Source organism: Lemur catta, chromosome 1, assembly GCF_020740605.2.
Source record: "Lemur catta isolate mLemCat1 chromosome 1, mLemCat1.pri, whole genome shotgun sequence".
In the NCBI taxonomy this organism is placed as follows: domain Eukaryota; kingdom Metazoa; phylum Chordata; class Mammalia; order Primates; family Lemuridae; genus Lemur; species Lemur catta.
The window spans coordinates 107,831,655-107,856,274 of NC_059128.1; the positions used below are offsets into that span (position 1 = coordinate 107,831,655).

General features: G+C 56.6%; 1 protein-coding gene across 1 annotated transcript in view; it reads right to left on the bottom strand.

The window, feature by feature from the left end:
* The window catches only part of AP3D1 (adaptor related protein complex 3 subunit delta 1), a 38,749-nt gene extending 14,353 nt beyond the window's left edge, over positions 1-24,396 (bottom strand). Inside the window, exons 1-13 of the mRNA XM_045543851.1 lie at positions 24,074-24,396; positions 14,532-14,627; positions 13,194-13,274; positions 12,278-12,358; positions 9,355-9,462; positions 7,908-8,037; positions 4,961-5,100; positions 4,763-4,836; positions 4,557-4,606; positions 2,632-2,681; positions 1,939-1,987; positions 990-1,135; positions 269-648 (exon numbers count right to left, since the gene is read on the bottom strand). Of these exons, the coding sequence (XP_045399807.1) occupies positions 269-648; positions 990-1,135; positions 1,939-1,987; positions 2,632-2,681; positions 4,557-4,606; positions 4,763-4,836; positions 4,961-5,100; positions 7,908-8,037; positions 9,355-9,462; positions 12,278-12,358; positions 13,194-13,274; positions 14,532-14,627; positions 24,074-24,169 (1,481 nt within the window). The 5' untranslated portion in view covers positions 24,170-24,396. The remainder of the gene's footprint in view (positions 1-268; positions 649-989; positions 1,136-1,938; positions 1,988-2,631; positions 2,682-4,556; positions 4,607-4,762; positions 4,837-4,960; positions 5,101-7,907; positions 8,038-9,354; positions 9,463-12,277; positions 12,359-13,193; positions 13,275-14,531; positions 14,628-24,073) is intronic.
* Between the last annotated feature and the right edge of the window lie 224 nt (positions 24,397-24,620).

The following is a 24,620-nucleotide window of genomic DNA, read 5'->3' on the forward strand; positions in this document are numbered from 1 at the left end:
GAGCAGAGCCAGGGTTCCCCGAGCCTCACAGATGCCAGGGGCCAGCTCCCCCTTTCACAGCTCCCCAGGGCAAAGGGGACCCCATGTACCCCACCAACTCCTAGTCCCAGGGCCCAGGGGATCTATGGTCTGGTGGGCACCACAGAGCCAGAGCAGGGCAGAGAGGGCACCCCAGCTGCACGGAGGGTCAGCCCACACACCTCGTCCCTCAATCCCATCACTGCCAGGGAGCCTGGGGGGAGCTGAGCCTATCCCCGCACCCACTCACTCCGAGAACTCCCCGCAGATCCAGGTGGCAGCGTAGAGCACCTCGCAGATCCCGTTCCGCTGGGTGCTACTGGCCACCAGGTGGGCATTGTCGAGCAGCATGGACATCTGGGACACGGCAAACTTGCGGATGGCCTTCACGCGGATGGCCACATCCAGCATCTGCGCAGCAATGAGGTGGCCGTGGCGGGTGCCCTCCAGCCGGGTGAGCTCCACCAGGATGCTAATGTACCATTCGAAGTTGGTGATGTGCTGGTAGTTGGACTGGCTGCAGATGTCGATGATCTTGGTGAGCAGCTCGTCACGGTAGGTGGTGCCCTCGGCCTTGTCCACGTGCGTCATCAGCTTCTTGACAATCTCCATCAGGTTCTTCTTGGACACCTGGGGCAGGACAGGTGAGGGAAGCCAAGCTCTGAATCCATGGCTCACAGGTGGACCTGAGTGTACAGGTCTACGCCAGGGAGGCCGCGCATCCCTGTGACAGTCGGATGAGGAGCACACGGTCCACATGGTCACTCAGGTTGGCCTGGCCCCAGCCCCCGAGTCCAGATGCGCCCTTGGAGCAGAGGTCAGGCCTGGTCCCCCGTGCCTAGCCCCCACACACTGCTGACCCTAAACCTGAGGGTCTCCTGACACCCACATGCTCCTCTGGGCTCTGATAGCCGAGGGTTAAAGTCCCTCAAAGCACTAAGACGTGGTGGGGAAGCCAGGTGGGCACGCACCATTCCATATAGCAGGTCCAGGGCCCGCAGCCGGATGGACTCATCCTTGTCGTCCAGACACTGCAGGATGAGGTCCTTGTGAGACTGCACGGACTTGGGATGCGTTTTCAGGATCTTGGACATGGCCAACAGCCCCAGATACTTCACTGCAGAGATGGCAGGAGGCGATTAGCCCGGATGCGAGAAGGTGCTGGCACCACGGCAGGGTACAGAGCACGTGAGCCAGTCTCTGCCTCAGACAGCAAAGCCTCGGAGGAGGATGAGGAGGGTGAAGAGTGCTCTGTTTACTGCCCAGGCCTTCACAGGGGCAGCTTGCCCAGCCCTGCTCTAAAGGAAATCTGGCTTTCAATGAGAACCCTAAACACAGTCCCACATCTGGGTCCAGGTGCCAGGCGGGTAGCCCTGAGCCGGAATCCCTCACAAGGATACAGAGGAGCCCGAGGACAGGAGTGCTGTGTGCTGTGCTACTGACCAATCAACGCTATACCCACCCCCATAGATGCAGAGTCTTAGATGTCAGAACACCACACACCAGACGCTCAGTGAGCACGTGTCAGTGTAGCTGTCCTCCTGCCCGATCCCGCTTACAAGCTTTACCATGCACGCCCCTCCCCCCAATGTCCCCCCTGGGACCAGGCAGGTCTTCCTCAACGCCCCTGTCCTGGCTGTCTGCCCACAGCTCAGCACACACCAAGCCTCCTCAAAACCTTCCGGCCTGGACAGAGGGGCTGCCCACCACATGGGACGAGGGGAGCGGGCACAAGTGCGCCGCAGGGTACTGGCGGGGCTGTCTCTGAAGCCCGTGTTGCTCTGCCAGCATCGGGTCTATGAGAAAGAGGACCAGGCAGCGCTGACACTGTGTACACTTTTCTCCCATGCAGGGAAGAGGCCTGACCTCACAAAGATGTAGGAAACGGAAATGAAAGAATGGAGCGGCAGAACGACTCACAGTTCTGATCGGAGTCTTCTATCAGTATCCTCAACTTCTGAACACAGAGCTGGAAAGAAGGAACATGACGCTGGACTCGTCTTCGGAAACCAACGCTGAGTCTAGCCAGCCCTGGCCCCAGCCCTCCACCCGCCTGCCCCACGGATGGGAGGGAAGCAGGCAGGGCCCTCACAGTGGCACTAGGAGCCGGCCTGTCTGGGGCCCACATCATGACCCCGCTGCACTGGGGACAGCAGTGAGTCTGCAGGCACCAGCGAGGACAGATGTTGCCACCTCCTCAAACACACTGCGTGAGGACACACATCCAACTGCACACAGCATGCCTCCTGGGAGGGACTGGGATCCAGGAACTTATTTTACACATTAATCACATAATTAAAATAAACTTGAACCAAACAACCTGGAAACAAGGAAACGACCATTCCAAAGGCCTCCAGACCAGGCAGCTTGGGGACAGAGCAGGGCTGTCCCCAAACACGGACAAGACCCAGAGACACAGCCTGGGTGGCTACCATGAATGCTCAGACAGGAGCACCAGGGGCACGGCTCAGTGGGCATGTACACCCCACAACATGGCACACAGAACAGAGAGGGCCAGGACAGGGCAGACAGTGGGACAGGGGCTTCCACGGGTTACACCCAGTGAGTAAGGGGCTCCCAGCCCGAGGAGGAGCACAGCGGCCCGGGGAGTACCTGGATGCTGGCGCTGTGATTGGGCATGCCGGAAGACAGAGAGATGAGCACTGAAACAGACAGCCACCCAGTCAGCACCCCACCGCGGCCACGGCACCACCCCAGTGTCCACTGTGGCTCCTCCCCCTCGCCCAGTGTGGGGATGGGGGTAAGTGCACAAATGCCACCGTGTGGAACTGCTCCTCCCAACAGTGCCCACACAGGACAGAGCCGCAGCGCAGGGTTGGGGCTGTGTCCTCAGAAGGTGCTGGTGAGGCTTCCCTTGGGGCGTCTGGGAACCTGGCTGGCCCCACCTCGCTGATAGCAGGGGCTGCTGGGCCTAAACTGCCCCTGCAAACACCATGGTCTGCGCCCGACCCTGCTGTCCTCTGAGTCTGGAATCCCGGCACAGGCCAGGCAAGGGGGCCACACGACCAGCCCCCACGGACACCCAGGTGGAGTCACTGTGAGCTTCCCTGGGGACAACATTCTACCCATGTCATCACGGCTTGCTGCTAGGGGTAGAGCGCGTCCTGTGTGACTCCACGGGGAAAGGGTTCTGGAAGCTAGGCCTGGCCTCCCTGGCTCACCCCGTGCCCCTCCCCTTTGCTGCCTCTGCTGTCCCTTTGCTATCATGGACCACAGCTGCCAGGACGACCCTGTGCTGAGTCCGGCCCCCCCCCGCCCCCGCACACCCTTGTGCTACCAGCTACCAGGAGGTCTGGGACCCAACTCGATGTCTGCGCCTCCAGGCCTGCACCTCCGCCCTGCCCCTCACCAGGCCCCAGGGAGTTGGGAAGGCCGAGTCCAATCACAGCCCCAGGGTGTCGGGCACACGGCATCCTGTCCAGGGCAAGTTCCACAGGAGCCTGGGCTGTACACGGTGTTGGGGCCACACCCCATGTGCCAGCTCTTGGTACTATCACCCAAGAGCCACTGCTCCTGATGTGCCTGGCCCTGGAGACGCCTCACCTGTACCCACTGCCTCTCACTGCACCCCAAATTCTCCCACCCCATCACTTCTGATCCTCCTGCCCCACCACACCCTCCTTCCTGATGAAGGTTGCCTCCCACTGTCCCAGAGCCTCAGGGACCCTCACAGCCCACGCAGCTGTCACAGAGCAGACCCAGGCTGGCTTCTCATGAATCACTGAACGTCAGGCCCCCTCATGGGTCCACAAGCAGCACCTGCTGGCCCAGGGACAAATGCCCACCCCACACCCCCCGCAGGCACGGGCAGGCAATGAGACCCCGAACCTCATGCAGCCCGGCTCTGACACCAGCTCACGAGAAACACGTGAAGCCAGCAGCCAGCTGGCCCTGCCAGGAGCCACGACCCTGCTTTTCCAACAAGATGATGGTGTGGGCTGAAAGGGTGGGTGGGACTCCTAATTCACCAACCACAAGGAAGCGCACCAGCCAAATGCACCCGGACAGACTGGCTCTAAGGAGACTGTCCTCGACCCCTGGGGACACTGTCAGCCTGGCCAGGCCTGAGGGGCAGCTTCTGATTCCACTTTACAAAGTGATTTTGTTGTAGACACCAATGCTTAGTATCTATGGTGAAACAACGTGCCTCAGGTTGCTTTAAAGAATTTTCAGAAATAACAGCTGTTGGTAGGTCTGACAGTGGACACAGAACAGCAGGAGCCGACAGCTCTGGAAGGCAGGAGACAGGCAGGCAAGCTCCACCTGCACATGCGAGATGACTCTGGAACATGGCTGGGGGCTGAGCTACTCCAGAGTCCCGAGCAACACCTACCGTGGAGGGCAGTGGGGAGCTGGGCAGAGGTGCATGATCATGAGGAGGCCCGGCCAGTCGCAGGCCCTGCCACCTGGCTTTCCACCTCAGCTCCAGTAGGGGCGATGCTTGGGGGCACCTTGTCCCCTCCCCCCCCACTGAGGACAGCCACCCCTTCCAGAACAGGACCCGTGTCACCTCTCACCTGCAATCACAGTGTTCACACACTCGTAGAGAAGGGACATGGCAGACGTGCTACAGAGGGAAGGCACAGAAGTGGCATGAGGATAGGAGTTGTGTCAGAGCAGGGGACAGCCCCCTGCACTGCCTGCCAGGCAAGGCCACCAGTGGCTCTGGCCCCGGAACTCTGGCTGCCCGAGGGTGCAAGGACACGTGGGGGTGCGCGCTCACCTGTGGATGAGGTTGGTGAGAGGCTCGATCAGCTTCTTGCCCAACCTCGGCTCCAGAGGCGTCAGAGCACCAAACTGCAGGGTGAGAGTGGCGGTCACCATGCAGGACGGTGCCGAGGCAGAAATGGCTGCCCACAGCAATACCGACCAGGCCCCCGGGGCAAGGTGAGCATGAGGGGAGACGCCCTGTGCTACTTGCCAGCTTGATGATCTTGATGAGGACCCAGTTGTTGGTGGAGGACGTCATCAGCTTGAAGAACAGCGGGGCGAGGGATAGGTAGTTCTTGGGGTTGCGTCTGGCCAGCTCACAGATGACGTTAACAGCGGCTGACTGAACCCCTGGGGAGCAAGGGGGTCCTCATCAGCAAGAGGGGGCATCCTCACAACCAGGTGGACTCACCAATGGGAACCCTGCAGCATGGGCCTTGAAGCACAGGTATGAGAACAAACTCGTGACTGTCACCAAGTACACGGCCAGCCAGGGCAGCTGACATGGCGTGGGCAAGTGGCAGTGTTGACACCCCCCCCCCACACACTTCCTAGCTCTATGTGCTGAGTGGTGGGCCCAGCGGCTACAAAACTCCAGCACCTTGAGCACACGTGGTGCCAGATCTTCAACAACGAAGGAAGCAGGGCCGCGTGGAGAAACGTGGACCCCGGGGCCGGGAAGGGGGATGTGAACCTGGCATCTTGTGGTGCCAGAAAGCAAAGAGATGCTCAAGAAATAAGGGGAAATGGCAAGTGGGCACTGGAACCTATGCAAAAGGGCGCCCAACGGCCAACCTGAGACAATGTGAGCAAAAATACTGACAACGAAGGTGTGGATACGGCCCATAGAATAAAACAGGTACCTACGAGTCCGTCCTGACGTAAACTGACAAGAGACAGAACAGACAGCGCCTCCTGCCCTAGGACCCCAACAAACGAAGAGGAGGCAGAGGACGGGGGAAGCACCATCTGGCAGGACCGGAGCCGTAACTGGTTCAGGCCAGGCCACAAAGGCCGACATCAGCAGGGAAGCGAGCATCTATGCTGCTGAGTATCCCCACAAGACACTGAATCACAAAGGGAAAGACTGGCCTGTGCAAGTGGTGCCGACATAGATGAGACACGTCAGCCCCATGAGCCCTGAGACAGTCCCCAGAGGAGACACACTGGGGACGCAGCTCCTCCGTCTGACCGGGAGGGAACAGCAGACCAGCCCACTGAGAGACATCCTGCAGGATGACTGACCCCCCTCTCTATGAAAGTCACAGTCACGAGAGAAACACCCCTGGACCCGGATCAGAAAGGGTCCAAGCACTGGACAATGAAATGTCGCCAGCCCAGAGAAGGGATGTGAGTGCAGCAAATGTGCTGTGTGATGAAGACTCTGTCTGAGGCCGAACGCGGTGGCTCACACCTGTAATCCCAACACCCTGGGAGGCAGAGGCGGGAGGATCACTTGAGGCCAGGAAGGAGTTCAAGACCACCCTAAGCAAGAGTGAGACCCCATCTCTATTAAAAATAGAAACAAATTAGCTGGGCGTCGTAGAGCCTGTAGTCCCAGCTACTCTGGAGGCTGAGGCAGGAGGATCGCTTGAGCCCAGGAGTTGGAGGTTGCTGTGAGCTAGGCTGATGCCATGGCACTCTAGCCTGGCCAACAGAGTGAGACTCTGTCTAAAAAAAAAAAAAAAGAAAGAAAATTCTGGAAAGTTGGATGAAGGGCACATGGGAATTCTTTATACTATTTTTTTCAAGTTTTTTTTATAAATCTCACATTATTTTAAAACAAAAAGGTAAACTAAAAACTTTTAGTGATTAAAACAAAAAAAACATTGAGGGGAAAAAATAAGCCTTTGGGTCTGCCTGCAGCTCTCCGTGGACGGAAGGAGAACCCCAGGCATAAAACCCGGCTCACCAAGGAGAAGAAACAGACTTGGACTGGGCGGAGGCCATAGGCAGAACAGGAGACCCGAGGATGCTCCCAGGAGCTGTGTGCCTCCTGCCCCTTCCACACTTCAAAACTCTCAGTTCTGAAAATCCTGCCACAGTCCTCCCAACCAGAGGGAAGGTGCTGGTGCCTGTGGCAGCTCCCACCAGGCTGTAGGAACCCCAGCTGTGGCACAGGCTCTGCCACCTCCTCCTGGGGACGGGGACACCAGCCCAGGCCCAAACCATCCAGGCAACAGGTCCAAGGCAGAGGGCTCATGACATTACGGGAAAGCAGCAGGGCCCTGCGACGCAATGCTGCACAGCAAGGTACGCAATGCGAGCATAAGCAGGCGTCACCACACACTTGAGACAGCCTCAAAGAACAGCCCTCTGGCTCCATCTCTCTCCGTTAAGTCAGGGAGAAAAACAGGGCTGGGGGTTTCTGCACGGGAAAGGGACGGCGTCCGGAAACATCTGCCTGGCCGTTGGCCTGGAGGGCACCATTGGGCAAAGCTTGGGACCCACCCAGCTGTCCTGATCTGACTGAGCCCAGAGCCCCAGGGAGGAGCTAGCCTGGACGCCAGCTCCTGCACAGGTCAGGTTTGCTCTCCCAAAGGCAGGGCCTGCACAGTCCTGCTGGCTGGCTTCAGTCCCACAGACCCCTGCCAAGTGCCTGCCGCAAGCCAGAGGCTCTAACACATGTGGTCTTGGGCTACGCTGCCCAGTGGATGCCAGGGCCACAGGTGACTGTTTAAACGTCAGTTAACCTCAGTGAAATAAAATCTGGAACTGCATCTCTCAGTCACCACACTGCAAATGCTCAATAGCCCCATGAGGCTAGAGGTGGCCCTATGTCCGACAGCGCAGTATAGCTGTCCCCTGCACTGCAGAAGGTGGCCTGGCGGCATGGGAGCCATCTGACTGGCTCCCAACCTCCCTGGCTCAGGGATGCTGCAGCCACGGGGAACACTCCCCCAGGGCTCTGCCGCCTCACCCTCGCTGCAAGTGTGCTGCACTGGACTGCACTGTCTCCGGGCCCAGGAGGAACCCGAGGCCACCCGCCACCCGTACTGAGCCTCCCCACTCTATCCACTGTGTCTCATGGCTGCCCCATGGCAAGAAACCCTGGCATGTTCCATGGGCAGAAAGCCCTCCCACCTCCTCCCTTCAGCCCCTGTGGCAGCTCCCGGGGGCCTGGGTGCCCCACCCAACCTGAACTCAAATCCACCAACCAGGGTCGGGGTCCTCTAGCTTCTCCTTGAGCCGGGGGAAGGCAGGGCGCAGCGACTCAGGGTACTTCAGGAACACCTTGTACATGATCAGCACGGCCTTCTTCCGGATGTAGGGCTTGGTGTGCGACATCTGCCGAGACAGTGAGGGCGTCTGCAGCAGTCTCCTCCACCCGCCTCACCCCTGCCCTGCGCCCCACCGCGTCTTACCACCTCCACCCAGAGGAAAGAGCCCCCAGTCCCTCCGGCCATGGCCCACGCACCCCACCACACTGCCCACCACCCAGGGACCACAGAGCAGTGTCTCAGAGAAGTGGAAACCTGCCTGTGCCCGTGCCCATGCCTGGGCATTGGAGGTCGCTCTCCTGCCTCTGAATGTCCCGGCCCGGCAGTCCCAGGACCCAGGAGGGAGGGAGGAGGCCCAAAGGAAAGTCAACAGGGAGCCCTGATGTGCACGGTCTGAGCCTGCGGCCCTGTAGCACAACCCACCCCGAGAACATTAAGGGCCCCCCTGGGCTGCCAGACCGTCCTCTTGTCCCTGGTGAGCCCTTCCTCACCTGTCAGGCCTGGGGAGCCCCACCTCTCCACTGCTTGGCCCTGACAGAGCCCCTAGTCCACTGTGACAGGGCACCCACATCCACCCCTCCTCTGGGCTCTCAACTGCTCTGGTCTGGGGGAGCACGCTGCCCATGAAGGCCAGTTACTGTTTTGGCTCTGCAGGCCAGATGGCCTCTGTCGGGACCACACAGCTCTGCCCTGCTCTGCTGGGGCTACTGTGTACAACGTGGGAGGAAGGGGCGGGCCAGGCACCTGGTTGACACCTGGGGGGGGCGGGCGGGGGGCAAGTAATGGATGTGGCCCTGGGCCACAAGCTGCTGACCCCAATTGGCCTACAGACAGGGTCCAATCTAGAGCTGGGTAGGCTGTGCCCACAATCTCCAGGCCATCAGCCAAGATCTACGTGTCTTCTGGTAGACAGACTGCTCATGCAGGGCCAGCACCCCGAGGCAGAAGCCAAGCCCCTTCCCCCGTCAGTGTGGCCCTGTTTAGTAAGTGAAAGGGAAAAAGAGTCCTGCTAAGCTGGGGACGGAGCTGGACACACAATAGATGTCCTGAGGGCTGCCATTTCTCGGGACTCATGTTCTAGAAGGTCACTGGGGCCCCTGTGAGAGGACGACAGGCCCGGCCATTTGCTTTAAGACCAGCTGGGTGACCGTGAACTATGCGGGGTGGAGAGGGGCAGACAGGGCCACAGTGAGACAATCGCCACCAGCACCCACACCTCAGCAAGGAACCGACATCCCTGCCAGGGCCTGGCCAACCAGATGGTGATGGGGGTGACGGTGACTCGGCTCCCACTCCACCAGGCCACACACCCATACCTGGCCCGTTCCTGCAGGGCCAAGCTTCCTTGGTGTGACACTTTAACCTGGGCACGCTTGCAACTCACCAGCGTCATGATGTCATTTGCCAGGTCTCTGGCAAGATCTGGGGTGACAAAACAGGACAGACCAGTCAGTGCAACGCCAGTGTCGTACTGGCTGGGGCTGCTCAGGTCCTGGAAAGGGAGGGAGAGGGGTTTAGCGGGTGGGTGCCGTGGCTATGCATCACCGTGCACATCCCAGAAGGGGATACACCCACTCAGTGTGCAGCTGTGCCCCCGCCCCCGCCACAGAGGGCTCTGGAGCTGACCCTCAATGAGCAGGAACGATCTATAGCCCACTCGACACTATCACCAAGAGAGGACCCAGGACAGGCCGTCTGGGGACAGACAGGGTCTGAGGAGAATGGGAACACGCTGCACCTGAGAGCCCAGTCTCTGAAAGCCCAGCCTCTCAGGACAGAGGCTCACTGACCACTGCACATCTGGGCGTAGCCTGCACTGGCTCTGAGTATGGCCTGCATCCCAGGGCTGTCCACTCCTGGCCGAGGGGCAGCTCGGAGCCTGCAGACAACCTGTGTACAGCCTGCTGACCGTCACCCAGGCACAGAGCAGGCAGGGAGCCCCACAGGACAAGACCCCAAGAGACTGCCACCATTTCAGGTCCTGTCCCCCTAACAACCAAGGGAAGAGACCAAGAACAACTCCTGTGGGTCCCTCTCAAAGCATGGAAAAGCTTCGGGCTGGGGACAATTCTATCTTGGGACCATGAGACACGAGGAGAAGTTGACGGCCACCCCACAGCCTCCTCTAGACGTGGGATCCACCAGCTCAACCCTACGGCAATAGCTCAAACGTGGGCCCATGCCCACGCCCCAGGTCTGTACACCTGGGGAAATTCTCTTGCTCTCACAAACTTGCTCTTGCTCTTGGGGAGATTTTCGTAAGAAGTGTGCTGAGAAACACTTTAAGAGCTACCTTCTGTGGTCACAAATACGAAAACACTAGTTTTTTGGGTGGTTTTTTTTTTTTTGAGACAGAGTCTCACCCTGTTGCCTGGGCTAGAGTGCCGTGGCATCAGCCTAGCCCACAGCAACCTCAAACTCCTGGGTTCAAGCAATCCTTCTGCCTCAGCCTCCCGAGTAGCTGGGACTACAGGCATGCGCCACCATGTTCGGCTAATTTTTTTCTATATATTTCTAGTTGTCCAGATCATTTCTTTGTATTCTTATTAGAGACGGAGGTCTCGCTCTTGCTCAGGCTGGTCTTGAACTCCTGACCTTGAGCGATCCCCCCGCCTGGGCCTCCCAGAGTGCTAGGATTACAGGCATGAGCCACCGTGCCCGGCCAACACTAGCTTTAAAAGCCACTCCACTCCCAGCTGAGGGGCGAGATGGCAGCAGAACCCACAGTGCAGCCCTCACTCCCTCGATGACTGGATTTTTCATTCAGCACAATGCACCAAAGGCCGGGAGGAGGAGAGTAGGGACCCTGGGAGGCTGCCATAGGAAGTTTCAGAAAGGAAGGTGTGTCCGGAAATGTCCAGGTATTCGTAAAGCTGCCAGGAGACCCCAGGCCCCTGCAGGAGGTGTGTTTCAAAAGTCACAGGTTCATTTCAAATGACACAGGGAGCGCAAATACCTGGGGTGCACTCCCGTTGGGATCCTACGCAAAGGAAGCATATCACTAACTGGCAGCGAGAGCTGTGGCCACACAGACAGGCTCCTGAGTCTGGGGCCAGGACAGAGACAGGCAAAGGTGGGAACAGCAGCAGAAACGATGGTTAACTGCCTGAATCACTCCTGATTTAGCAGAAGCAGTGTGTGCTCCCAGGAAAAGGAGTCTCAGGCTGGAGCACTCGGGTAGAACAGAACAGCCTTGAGCGAGTTTCCCAGGGAAGCAATGGGAGACCTGAGGCCGTATGGAGGTGCCCACACGGGGGGCCTGGCTGGGTAGCTGGCACCTGGGCACCTAGGATGCCGCACCTCCACCCTCCTCAGTCCTGTAGTCTGCCCACTCTCCCCGGCAACCCTCTCCCCTCCCCTCTTGGAAGGCCCGACTCCCACCGGGCAACCTGCTCCCTTCCTGCTGTGCACCCTGACCAGCATTCATCGCCAAGCTGGACCCTCGAGCTGTGGCACCTAGACCACAGGCCACATGTGGCCGAGGCAGATGCCCGGCTCCATAACCTTACCCAGGACGGACAGCCCAACAGAGCCAACAGCAGTGGGGTCTGCACCGCCCCCCATGCAGGGTGTCAGCACACGGCCAGCACCTGCAGAGCCCACCCCTTAGCATGCTGAGATCCCCAGCCCGCGAAGCCAGGTCACCTCCCGAGAGCCTAGCCCTTGCACTGGGCACTTGCGGGCCAGGACTGTGGGCCAGGGATGGAAAGGGACAAGCTGCCCAAATAACGTGGCATTGGTTCCCCAACACCCCCGGCTTCTCCACAATGAAGGGGAAACAAAAGATGCACAAAGTGCTGGGGCCAAAGAGGAAACTTACTACTCAATGGTCTTCAAAGACCATCTCAAATGTAAAAAAAAGGTACACACAACTGAAGATACACATGTCGGTAGCTCAAAAGAGCCCGTGGATGGAAAGCCCCATGAGGGCAGGGATGCTGCCACAGGGACAGGATGGAAAGAGAACGGGGTGACCAGAGGCCAGCTGCAGCACAGATGCCTGGAGGCCACCAGCCTTCCAAGAAGCGAGGTTGAGAAGGCAGATGTTCAGCAGCCCCCAGCCTTGCACACCCGCCAGGGAGCAGAGCTCGACCCACCAAGGCCATCTCTTCGTGTCTCCTGGGAAACACAACAGCCCAGAGAAGCCAGGCCCGCTTGCTAAGGGACCACAGACGTTGGGTCTGTGGACCCTCGGAGCCCAGGGCTCCTGCTTCCTGCTCTCCCATGCATGTGATGGGAAAATCAGCATGGACACAGAGGCTTGGCTGGGGAGACCTGCCCAGCACTCAGCACAAGGGGAGGCCTACCTTTCGGATCTGATTCGTGGTCAGCATGATGACATCGGTGCCCTCGTGAAAGCTCTGGGAGGCGGCGAGGTAGCCAATGCGCTGTGGGGAGGACAGACGCTGCGTCAGGGCAACACCAAGGGCCACAGGAGGGTGGGCAGTGGGTCCCCCCGCCAGCTGGGTGCCAGGAACCCACTTATGAACCAAGCCAGGTCTCTTCCAGCTCCAAAGGAGGAAATTCCCACTGAGGTTTGTCAAAGCCACCTGGTCCTGCCGCTAACGTTCTGCACTTCCCTAGCTCACTGGCAGCCAGGGACTGCTTTCCCACAGCGAGTCTAAATGTGGGATCTTATGACGGCTCAATTCTCTCTGCCAGGCCGAAGTGACAGCTAAAACCACACTCACAAACGTATTTGATGGTTTAAAAACACATGCACAGGGAGCTGCCACAAACTTTAGCAAATACGATATTCTATTTCTTTACCAAGCATGACCCGTAGGCAGGGGTTCAGGGCCCTCAGGCTAGAAACCACAGGGGGGCTCGGTCACCGAATAACGGGCCACGTGTGGGAAAAATTATTTTTGTGAGAGTTTACTAACATGCAGACATGCTTATATGATACCGAAAAGGAAATAACATCCAAAATTGTTGACAAGGGAGATCACAATGCAAACAAAAAATGCTCAGAAATGTCCAAGAGGCAACAGGACACGCTGACAAGTGGAGGCCTCTGGGCAGGGACCAGCGTCTGGCTGGGTTTTTGAGGAGTTACGAGTTTATCTGAATTTGCAACCCCTTGCCGGCACCAGCCCACTCAGGAAAGCTGGACCGTGTCCCGTGCCAGCTGGGCCCTGGCCAGGGGACGGATCTGCGGGGACGTCCAGTGGGGCATCCTTCCTCCCACCACCCTGCCAGCCTCCCCATCCCAAAGCCCACCTTGAACGTGAATTTGGAGGCACTCATCACTTCTATGATGTTGAAGGCGGCCCAGCTGATGTCGTACCCCAGCATCTGTAACTGTTGTGAGAGGAAGGCAATCACTTTTACTCATAAGCCAAGGTGGACACGGCGCTAAAGCCGTGATATCTAATACTCCCTCCCTACACGTGAAGGACATATCCCATTTACAATTTCTCTCTCTCTTTTTTTTTCTGAGACAGGGTCTCACTCTGTCGCCCAGGCTGGAGTGCAGTGGCATCGTCATGGCTCACTGCAGCCTCCAACTTTGTGTGTTAAGACTGTGAATAGAGCCGGGCATGGTGGCTTGCTCCTGTAGGCACAGCACTTTGGGAGGCTGAGGCAGGAGGATCACTTGAGCCCAGGAATTCGAGACCAGTCTGAGCAAGAGCGAGACCCCGTATCTACTAAAAATAGAAAGAAATTAGCTGGACAACTAAAAATATAGAAAAAAAAAAACTAGCCGGGCATGGTGGTGCATGCCTGTAGTCCCAGGAGTCTGAGGTTACTGTGAGCTAAGCTGACACCACAGCACTCTAGCCAGGGCAACAGAGTGAGACTCTGTCTCTGGGTAAAAAAAAAACCAAAACCAAAAAAACAAAAAAAAAACCCCCACACACACAAAGTTCATTTAACATGTACCCCTGGGGCCTTTTCTTTCTTCTCTTGAGAAACAACTCTTACTTTTAAAAACTACTGGGATAGGCCAGTAACAGGCCCTAAATGAGGATAAACCCCTGCAATTGAGAAGTTAGTGCGTCCTTGCACTGGCTGAACTCCCCTACTAGCCTAAGGGAATGGGCTGCTCACAACAGCTACGTGAGACAAAGGCCAACACTAGGGACTCCCTGGAGAAGCCCTTTGCTCCCTGTCTCCAACAAGGAAACAGGCCGTGGCAGGAAGGGGGGTGCCCATCCTCTGCCCATGTGCTGACCTGGAACAGCAGCCAGGCAGGGAACCTGGCCCAGGAAGGTTCAGAGCCCCAGCTCCACCCAGCAGGCTTCCCGGCGGAAGCTGAGACTGTAGGAGAGGGCCGCCCCTGCCCACATCCACTCAGGAGAGGGCCCCCCCGGGGCCACCACCACGCCCTGAGTGCTGCCATCTGCCCACGCCAGCCACGTGACAATCGCAACACGCCTCTCCAGGACTCCGAGTTTACCCTGCACAGCTCACTGACAGCACAGACACAAGAGCTCTGTGCAGTGGCACCAGTGAACGTCTGATGGGCAGATGGACGGCAGGCACGCAGTGGAGCAGAGGGCAGCCCGACAGCGCTGGGGCATGGGCCCAGGGCCACCGAGCAGACAGAGCACTTACATATGTCAGCTTGCAGACTGCGTTTGCTTTCACCGCGATGTTGTCCTGCTTCAGCTCCTGCTTGATTTCATCAATGCACTGAGAGATGTATTTTGCCTAAAAGGGGAAAAAAATAGAAATTACAAATGTTTAGCTAGAACAGTTAAAAATAACTATTTCAGAAAGGAGCCAGACACAAAAGGCCACGTAGTGTGAGATTCCATTTATATGAAATATCCAGAACAGGGAGATCCACAGAGACCAGACATGGATTCCTGGGTGCCAAGGGGGGGAGTGGGTGGGAAGGACATGGTTTCTCTCTGGGGTGATGAGAATGTTCTGGAACTATGTAGTGGTGGAGGAGGGTGCACACACCCTGCCCTATGTGCCCACCCCTCAGACTGGATCCCCCCACCGTGGGCTGCTGTGGCGCATGCTGCATGAACATCTGTGTGAAGGCTTCACAGCAGGTGTGTTCTGATTCCCTGGAGCCCACTCACTAACCCAGCGTGTCTACTGCACACTACCCGACACAGCCTGACCCGAAGCAGAACTGACACACAAGGTCCAGAGTGACAGACAGAGGCCCCTCTGGGAGTGGCGGTCTCGAGGCTCTTACCACCGTGAGAGAGAGACAGGCAGAGCTGGCTCCACGTCGGCTCTAAAGAGAATCCAGCCCTCCCCAGGAGGAGAGGGTAGTCACCATGGGGTCAAGAGCAACTCCGTTAGCCGATGCATGAGGGCCCCACACCCGTGAGGTGGGCTTGGCCCCAGCCCCCAATGCCAAGCACCCTGTGAGGGATGAGGAGCCCTCTCCGTCATTTGACCGTGGGACCAACAGCTGCAACTGCTAGGACCCTGTCCTGCTGTGCCCCTGACCTTGGGGTTCAACATTCCTCCTGCTGCACTGTCTGCTGCGTTGCCCCTCCCCAGAGGTCCTCCTGTCCCAAGTCCTCTGCCCCCAGTCCTTCCTGTGTCACCCTGGGACCACACCCCACCCAGCCTGAGGCCCTCAGCTGCCACCAGCACAGGTGCAGAGGAAGAGCCACAGCTGTCCGGGTGCTCTCGCAGCTTCAGGGAACGTGCTGAATATTTTACGACCAAGGTGCAGTGCAGTGAAACAAGTATCACCGGATCCTTCCAACACGCTTCAAGTTACTAAATCCCATGAAGATTCCTCAGTTCCTGTCCCTGGTGCATGGCTGACCCTTTTCTGCACAGGTTGATGCTTGTTAATGATTTAAAAGGGAAAGAACAAAAAGGCAATCACAAGTGCTGAGAAGTCAGTGTCCCCCCCATGGCAGGAGGGCAGTGGAGGACAGCCTGGGGCTCCCCCAGAGGTTAAGCAGGGAGCTGCCACATGGCCCGTGTGTGTGCCCAAGAATCCTGAAAACCAGCACGTGGGTGTTCGCCATAGCACTATTCCTAACAGGTCAAACAGAAGCCAGCCAAACATTCCTCAGCTGACGAACAGGCAGACACAATGTGATACACCTGAGTCCACCAGTTTCCCAGGCAGTCCAGGGACTCCCAGGTCAGTCCCAAACCTGGTATGCCCTCTCGGCTTTTCGACTTCTGGTAACAGCCAGGTAGCTCCTCCCAGTGCAAGCCTCCCATAAGTATCTTGAAAGCACATTCCCAGGAGGCGCTGGGAACCAGCAAAGCAGCAGCACTGGGGGGTGCCGTTTCTCACGGCTTTTCCCTACCCAGGTTCTGCACACAGACTCAGCCCAGATCTCCGGCTGACCCCAGAACGACGCTTGTGGAGGACACATTTCAGCAGCCCAGTGGACACTAAAGGAAATAAATAGGCCAGGCGCAGTGGCTCACACCTATGATCCCAGAACTCTGGGGCCAAGGAGGGAGGATTGCTTGAGCCCAGGAATTCGAGACCAGCCTGAGCAACAGCGAGACCCTGTTTCTACTAAAAACAGAAAAATTTAGCCAGGCGTGGTGGTAGTCCCTGCTACTCAGGAGGCTGAGGCAGGAGGATCCCTTGGGCCCAGGAGTTAGAGGCTGCAGTGAGCTAGGATGACCAGCCTGGGTGACAGAGTGAGACTCTGTCTCAAAAAAAAAAAAAAAAAAAAAAAAAAGGTGTAAAGTGTTGCAAAAAAAGGAAATTAGAGGGCCATTGAGGTGGCTCACGCCTGTAATCCTAGCACTCTGGGAGGTCAAGGCAAGCGGATTGTTTGAGCTCAGAAGTTGGAGACCAGCCTGAGCAAGAGCGAGACCCCATCTTTACTAAAAATGGAAACAAATTATACGGACAGCTAAAAATATATATAGAAAAAGTTAGCCGGGCATGGTGGCGCATGCCTGTAGTCCCAGCTACTTGGGAGGCTGAGGCAGGATTGCTTGAGCCCAGGAGTTGGAGGTCGCTGTGAGCTAGGCTGACGCCACGGCACTCTAGCCCAGGCAAAAGAGTGAGACTCTGTCACAAAAAAAAAAGAAAAAGAAAAAGAAAAAAGAAAAGGAAATTAGAGGTGCAACATGATGAAATTTCTCAAACACTTCAACCAGTTCCATGTAAAGTTCACACTTCACATGGAGCAAAAGCAGCACTAAAACACTGATGCTGGTTTCAGCATCTATTTAATCATTCTGGAATTTAATCTAGAACACAGGACACGTACTTCCTTTCTGAATAAACTCCTTGGGGCCATAAGATGTGCTGTTTCAACCCTGGATGGACATCAGGATTTCTGGGGCACATTTTCTTTTTTTAAAGTTCAGATTCTCCCCTCCCTGCTGACAAACTAAGGCAGACTGTCCGGGAGACCACAGAACCTGTATGACCGCAGGGCTCACAGCTGACCCAAGCTGCCGTCCCAGCCATGCACCACCCAGGCTCCACGCCATCGGCTTAGAGGGCACCTTTGTAAAAAATCCCTGGGAATGGGAAAAGCAGACAAGTGGAAGAGGTCACAGCCCTGAAGAAGCTTCATGAAGAACACAGACGGCTGAGACACTAGAGAGAGGGAACCACGTTCACAACCAGGGAGGGGATCAGAGCTACACCCCACCCCACCCCACCCCACCCCAGCACTGCCCAGGGCGGTCACCCCTGATGCAGGCTGTTCACACTAGCGGCAAGGCTGGAGCTACTCCACTGCAACAGCTCCACTCCCACCCGGAAACGCCCCATGTCCACGGGTGCAGAATGGTGAATGCGGTAGCCGCATGACAGAACACAGCACCCACAACAAGCGCGGCTCTCATGGCAGGAGCCCGGGAAGCCAGGCAGCAAAAACATACACCTTCGGATACATGGCGCTCTACAGTTTAGGGACACAAACTTAAGTGATGACAATGTAAGCAAATCAAGGAAATCATACTCATAAAACTCAGGATAATTGGATAATTATCATAATAATTAGCTATACGATGTCCTATACGTTGCATATTTCATAATTAAAAAGATTTAAAACAGGAAAAACAGCAAATCTAGAAAATACACTTTCTGGGTCCAATAACACTGTGACAACGTGGGGACAAGGGGGCCACCAGGATGAAGGGGAGGGCGTCCAGGAATTCTGGGAGATTTTTCTTACCATCAGGTTGGGTCAGGGGTTCTTGACCTGGGGACAATTCCAACCCCAGGAGACACTGAGCAATGTCTGGGAACATCAGTGGCTGTCATGACTGAGAGAAGGGGAGCTCCTGGCATGAGGTGGGTGGAGGCAGGCATGCTGCTCAGCACCTGCGGTGCCCAGTATGGACCCCACAGAGAAAATCTGGCCTGGTGTCCACAGTGTGGGGGTGCGGGGGGATTTTTTAGGGGAATGGCCAGTGTTATTAAAGAAAGGAAAAAACAGTTCAAACTTGGTATCTTTTTTCTCCTCAGAAGCTGTTAAAATAAGGCCGGGCGCAGTGGCTCACGCCTGTAATCCTAGCACTCTGGGAGGCCGAGGTGGGTGGATCGCTCGAGGTCAGGAGTTCGAGACCAGCCTGAGCAAGAGCGAGACCTCGTCTCTACTAAAAATAGAAAGAAATTATCTGGCCAACTAAAAATATATATACAAAAAATTAGCCGGGCATGGTGGCGCATGCCTGTAGTCCCAGCTACTCGGGAGACTGAGGCAGAAGAATCGCTTAAGCCCAGGAGTTTGAGGTTGCTGTGAGCTAGGCTGACACCACAGCATTCACTCTAGCCCGGGCAACAGAGCGAGACTTTGTCTCAAAAAAAAAAAAAAAAAAAAAGAAGCTGTTAAAATAGAAGGACTACTACAAAACAACAGCCAGCACGTCCTGAGTGTCACCCCGTGCCAGGCATGCTAAGTCTTCAAGTCACAGTCCCTGAGGTGCAGCCAGGGTGACCCCCAGCCCTGCACACTCTCATGGGCAGAGGCCACACACACCTGAGCACGGGGCAGAGCCACACGGAATCAGCACTTTGAGGTCAGAGACAACAGAACGTCACCACTGCCATGTATTCTATCCTACCCCTCAATTATGCCCAACTTTAAATTACCATGCTACACGATTAAACTAAATTTTAATAAAATAAACATTCAGACACTTCAGTTAAATGGGCTATACATTTTTATACCCACATGAAAATATTTTGACACTGGTTTAGGGTGGTAAAAATCCAGAAATGACATCCTTTTAGTTTGCTCACAAGTCCCAAGGCATGTGCACGCCTGCTCCCAGATGCTCTAACCGCCTCTCTCAGGTGAACCAGACTCCCACACTAGGCTCTTGGTCCGGCCACAGAGGACCGAGCCTGGCCTCTGATGCGGCGGCACTGGAGGGACTTGCTACGGACACTGCATGAACTCGACACCACACAGCAGACATGGCCTCACGAGACAGTCAGCCAGGACAAGGGAGGCGTCCATCCAGTCCCTCAACAGGCATCTCCTGAGCCCCCACCACTGCCAGCTGCTGGGCCAGTGACCAATGTTAGCAGGTATGGGGGCAGAGGGACTCCGGGCCAAGGACAGGTGTACAAAGGCCTGGAGGTTGACAGAAGGTTTGGCAAGTTGGGGGCTCTATCCAGAGCACACCAAGGCCTAGGGCTGCACGTGGCCGGAGGGGGTTGACAAGAGACCAGGCTGGAAGGGGAGCAGGGTGCCGGATCACGCGGGCTGAGAGCCGCACCAGCGGGGCAGATGGGCCCACTCAGGGGTCTGGGGCAGGCAAGGACCTGGGGGAGGCTGGGAGGTAACTGAGGTCAGAAGCCCAGCAGAGGTGGCTCCTGCAAACACGTGGGTGAGATCACGAGGACAGTGGCCCATCCCAAAACTGCAGCAGGGAGCCAGGAAGCCCAGAAAAGACACCAGAAACTCAGTGCAGTGAGTGACGGGGATGGCCTGAGGCTTTCCAAGAGCCAGGAGGGGCAGAGAAAGGGCAGGATGGGGCAAGGGAAGAGCCCATTGCAATACGCTGAGCTGGAGGGGCCCCAAGACGCCCCGGTGGTGATGTCCAGGTGACAGCTAGACAGGCAGATACAGAGTGCCAAGATCTGAGCTGGAGAGAATGAGGTTAGAGGGCAGGAGGTCGGAGGCAGAACAGGAAGCCCAGAGGGCAACAGGGAGGAGCCTAAGGAGACCATACAGGGCGGGAAGAGGAGGAAGCCAGTAGCCAGGGAAACCCACTAAGCAGAGGGGAGAGCGGGAGGCATGACCTGAGGCCCACAATGGCCCGGGCACACAGCTGCAAAGCCCACCTGGCAGCCACTGGCCACGTGTGGCCTGGAGCACCTGAAACGTGGCCAGCCAGACTGAGATGTGCTATGGGGTCCAAATACACACAGACCCCCTCAAAAACCCTGCAAGGAACAAGAGTGTGAAGGAGGAACTCGATAACCTTTAAGGACGGCCTGAGAAACGGCAGCGCCTGGGCTGGACTGGGAAAAAAAACATTGTTACCATTAACAGCACCCCTTTCTCCTAAAACCTTAAACTCCCCACACCTCCAGTTGTTTCTACGGGACAGCACTACGGGAGCAGTGGCACCTGTCAGCTCCTGCCTCCTGGCCCACCTCTGGTTTTTGGGATGGGATCCTCCCACAGGGGCAGCAACTCATGCCCAGGTCAGCACAGGTGGGAGCCTTCCTGCTCCATGCTGTCGCAGGTCCTCCGCCTGCTTCTCCAGTGTCTCCACGGTCCTGTGTGGTGTCATCAGGGAGTCCAGCCTCCTGAGGCAAGATAGACCTGTCCCTAACCAGCCACTCACCATTGCATTTTTTCCTATGATGATTTTAGTGAACAGAAGTTTTAACTTTTACGTAGCTGAATCTGCTCTTTCCACGTGACTTCTTTGTAAAGATGGGAGCTGCTTTCCTATGTTTAAATGCCGGTAAGGGGCCTGGCATAGTGGCTCACGCCTGTAGTCCCAGCACTTTGGGAGGCCAAGGCAGGAGGATCGCTTGAGCCCAGAAGTTGGAGGCTGTAGTGAGCTGTGATGACACCACTGTACTCCAGCCTGGGCAACAGAAACCCTGTCTCAAATAAAAGTGTTCCCCCAAATATAAAAAGTAACAGAGAATAAATTATTAAAGGTCATTAGGTTTTTTTCCCAAATTATATCTAAGTTTTAGAAGCAACGGACATCCCTGGTGGACCACCCCCCCCAACCTGCCAACATTATCCTTGCTGCATCTTAAGGATTCAAATAACCTTGAGCAGCCCCAAAACTGTGCAAATTGGACCACTACTTTGCAAACTTTCTGGACTCATTTTAAGAAATATTTTTTGCATGGTAACCCAACTCACATACACATACACACACACACACACACACACACAAACACACACTCACGCACAAATCATATGCAGAAACAAAGGATTAAGAAAGGACATGGACTCTACATGCTTACTGTCGAGTATTTCCTAGTTTCTTTTCTCTCTTTCTCTCTCTCTCTCTCTTTTTTTTTGTAGAAAATGGGTTTCGCTGTGTTGACCAGGCTGGTCTTGAACTCCTGGACTCAAGCCATCCTCCCAAAGTGCTGGGATTACAGGTGTGGGCCACTGCGCCCAGCCTTCCTTTTCCTTACTTAGCATAACTCATTAAATTGAATTCACAACCCGCTAAGGGATGACAGTCTCAGGCTTGGAAAACAGTGAACTAGACAACCTCTTACGGTGCTCTGGCGCTTGCAGAAGACAGAAGACTGTGCATCCTCAGAACCGCTGGCAAGGAGGGAGGGACTGCCACCTGATGTTACAGATGATGACACAGAGCAAGGACCTCTCCTGGGTCACCCAGTTAAGGAAGTCCAAGAACTTGGAATCAAGTCCCCAAAACTTCATACCGTTTCCACTCAACCACACTGCCTTTCCACGTGGCTTTTGAAGTTATTGCTAAGCCTTGTTTCCACAATGTCACACGAAGTTTTAAGCGAATACCTATTATAAAATCGAAACCTTTTTTGGAAATTAAACTGCTGCAGAAAAAGCACACTGTCAGCAATCCGTTCCGGGTGCAGTGGGTAGGAGGGAAGAACCCACAACAGTCTACATGGTAGCTGCTTTTGCACAGCGGGGAGGGTGAGACTACAACCGTCACCAAACCATCACTCACTGCTCTCCAATCAGGAGACGCCAGCAGTCAGACACATCCCAGGAGTGAACACCTGAATGATCACTCTCCAGGCCATAAGGATGATCTTCGAATGAGAAAACCAAGGCCCTAGGCACCACGTGTCCTGTCCGGTAAAGCCAACTGGCCAACAGCAGGGCCCACGAGGAAACCTGGGACTTTCAAGGACTTCCAGCACCATCCTGGTCCTGTGCTTTTAAAAATATGTTTCCACCACCAATACCCCATTGAACAGGCCCAAGCCTGTGGGGAAGGTGCCATCAATTCATACCAATTCCAAATGAAGAAACCAAGGCCCAGGGGACTTCCAAGGATGACAGACACAGCCCCCTGAAAACCAGACTGCCTGACTAGAGGGTGCAGTCCTCCACCAGACAGATCCTGTGGCCCGTCCTCAGGATCCCACAGCAGGCTGCTCAGGGACACCCACTGAAGGTGGGGCAGGCCTAGGAGCTCCTACCGGTGCAGAACAGTCATCTGAGGGAGCAAGCCACGTCCCAAATGTGCTCAGCCATGCTCAGTAAATAAAATCCAGGCCAATCAGCTACTCTTTCAACTCACAAAGAAACTGAAGACCACACATGAGTTAGTTACAGAGAATGCAAAACCAAGGAGTGGCCTGAGAAAGGGAAGGGGGCCGTGGAGACGAACAAGTATAACCTCATGACACAGCAGAGAAGGTCACACCACTTCTGAAAAAGTGCAACAACAGGCCAGGCGCAGTGGCTCATGCCTGTAATCCTAGCACTCTGGGAGCCCGAGGCGGGTGGATTGTTTGACCTCAGGAATTCAAGACCAGCCTGAGCAAGAGCGAGACCCCATCTCTACTAAAAATACAAAAAAAATTATACGGACAGCTAAAAACATATATATATGTATATACAAAAAATTAGCCGGGCATGGTGGTACATGCCTGTAGTCCCAGCTACTCGGGAGGCTGAGGCAGGAGAATCACTTAAGCACAGGAGTTTGAGGTTGCTGTGAGCTAGGCTGATGCCACGGCACTCTAGCCCGGGCAACACAGCGAGACTCTGTCTCAAAAAAAAAAAAAAAAAAAAGTGCAACAACAACATGACAAGAACTCAGGTTCCCAGGGAGGGGGACCTGTGCTGAGGGCACCTCCCAGCAAATTCCTGAGCTTCTCTGCCCCTCCTGGGGGCCACTGTGAGGAGGACGAGATAGCATCTGGTATTGGGACCTGCAGGATATCAGGGTATCAGACAGCTGCACTCCTTCAGGAACAGTGGCAGACAGACACGAGGCAGGAGAGAGAATTTTCAATGCTTCCGCTGCACCGGCATCCTTTGATGAGGCTGGATGCCTGGTGGCCACTAACTACCCCCATTCTTCCCCAATCTAGGTCACAGGCTGGGGGAAGGGAGGAGTGGGAAGGAAAAGGTGCCCACAGTTACCATTTCACTTCTGGAAAACCATTTCCTTGCCCTGGCTTTCAGGTTCCCCATTCCAGGTTCCCGTGGGCTGCTCCCTCACTGCTGTCCTCCCTGTCAGAGACAAGGCTCTGAGACCTCGCCAGCTTCCCAGCCAGGCCCCAGGAAGCGACGTGGACACGCATTTGCCCTCCAAGGGCAGCCCGGGACCCCCTGCCTCATTATTCCAGGGAGGGTCCCCATTGGAGGTCCTGGGGCAGAGCCCTGGACTCTGCATTTTTCATAGGTGATGCGGAAATGCACACAGGTTGGAGAATCTCTCTTCGGAGACTTGGCAAGTCTCTTCGGGAGGGACAAGGCAGGCCCGAATCTCCCTCCGAGCAAGGAAACTGAGGCACAGGAGGGAGGCCACCCAGCGGCGGGACCCGGGGCTTTCCCCCAGGAGATCTGACACCCGCGGGAGCCCAGGAGCAGCTGCTCGGGCGCCTTTGCCCCTCGGGGTAAACTGAGGCTGGGGAGGAGGTGTGAGGCGCCCCAGGGTCCGGAGCGGCGCGAGCCGGGGCAACGCAGGGCAGGGCAGGGCCGGGCGGGGACCAGGCCGGGCCGCCCCTCTCGGCGCGCCGGGCTCACCTCGTCCTCCTTGTGGTTGCGGATGCCGCGGACCAGGTCCTGAAGGTTTTTGTCGAACATGCGGTCGATGCTGCCCTTGACCATCTTGAGGGCCATCGCGGCGGCCGACGGGCTCTGGCCCCAGGAGGCCCGCGGCCGGGAGCCGGAAGGGGGCCCGGGGGCCGCGCCTGCCGCCCGCGGAGCGCTGCGCTGCCGGCCGCCGCGGCGGGGCGAGCTCCCAGGCCAGGGCTGCGGCGGGGGTCGATAGACGGCGGCGGCGGCGGCGGCGGCGGCGACCCGCTCAGCAAGGCCCGCACTCCCGCTCCGGGCAGCTCGCAAATGGCGGACAAGATGGCGGCTGGTCAGCTGACGGCGGGCGCTCCTCAGCGGACCCGCCCCCGGAAGCCCCGCCTCCTTGGAAACCCCGCCCCCTCACCTCCGGGGCGCCGCGTTTCCCTGACGACGACAGGCCGCCCAATGGCAGTATGGGCACTGCCTTCTCTGTCTCCTCAGCCACGCCCCTAACGGATCAGAGCTCTGTGCTTTCATTGGTCAGTGGCCTCCGAAG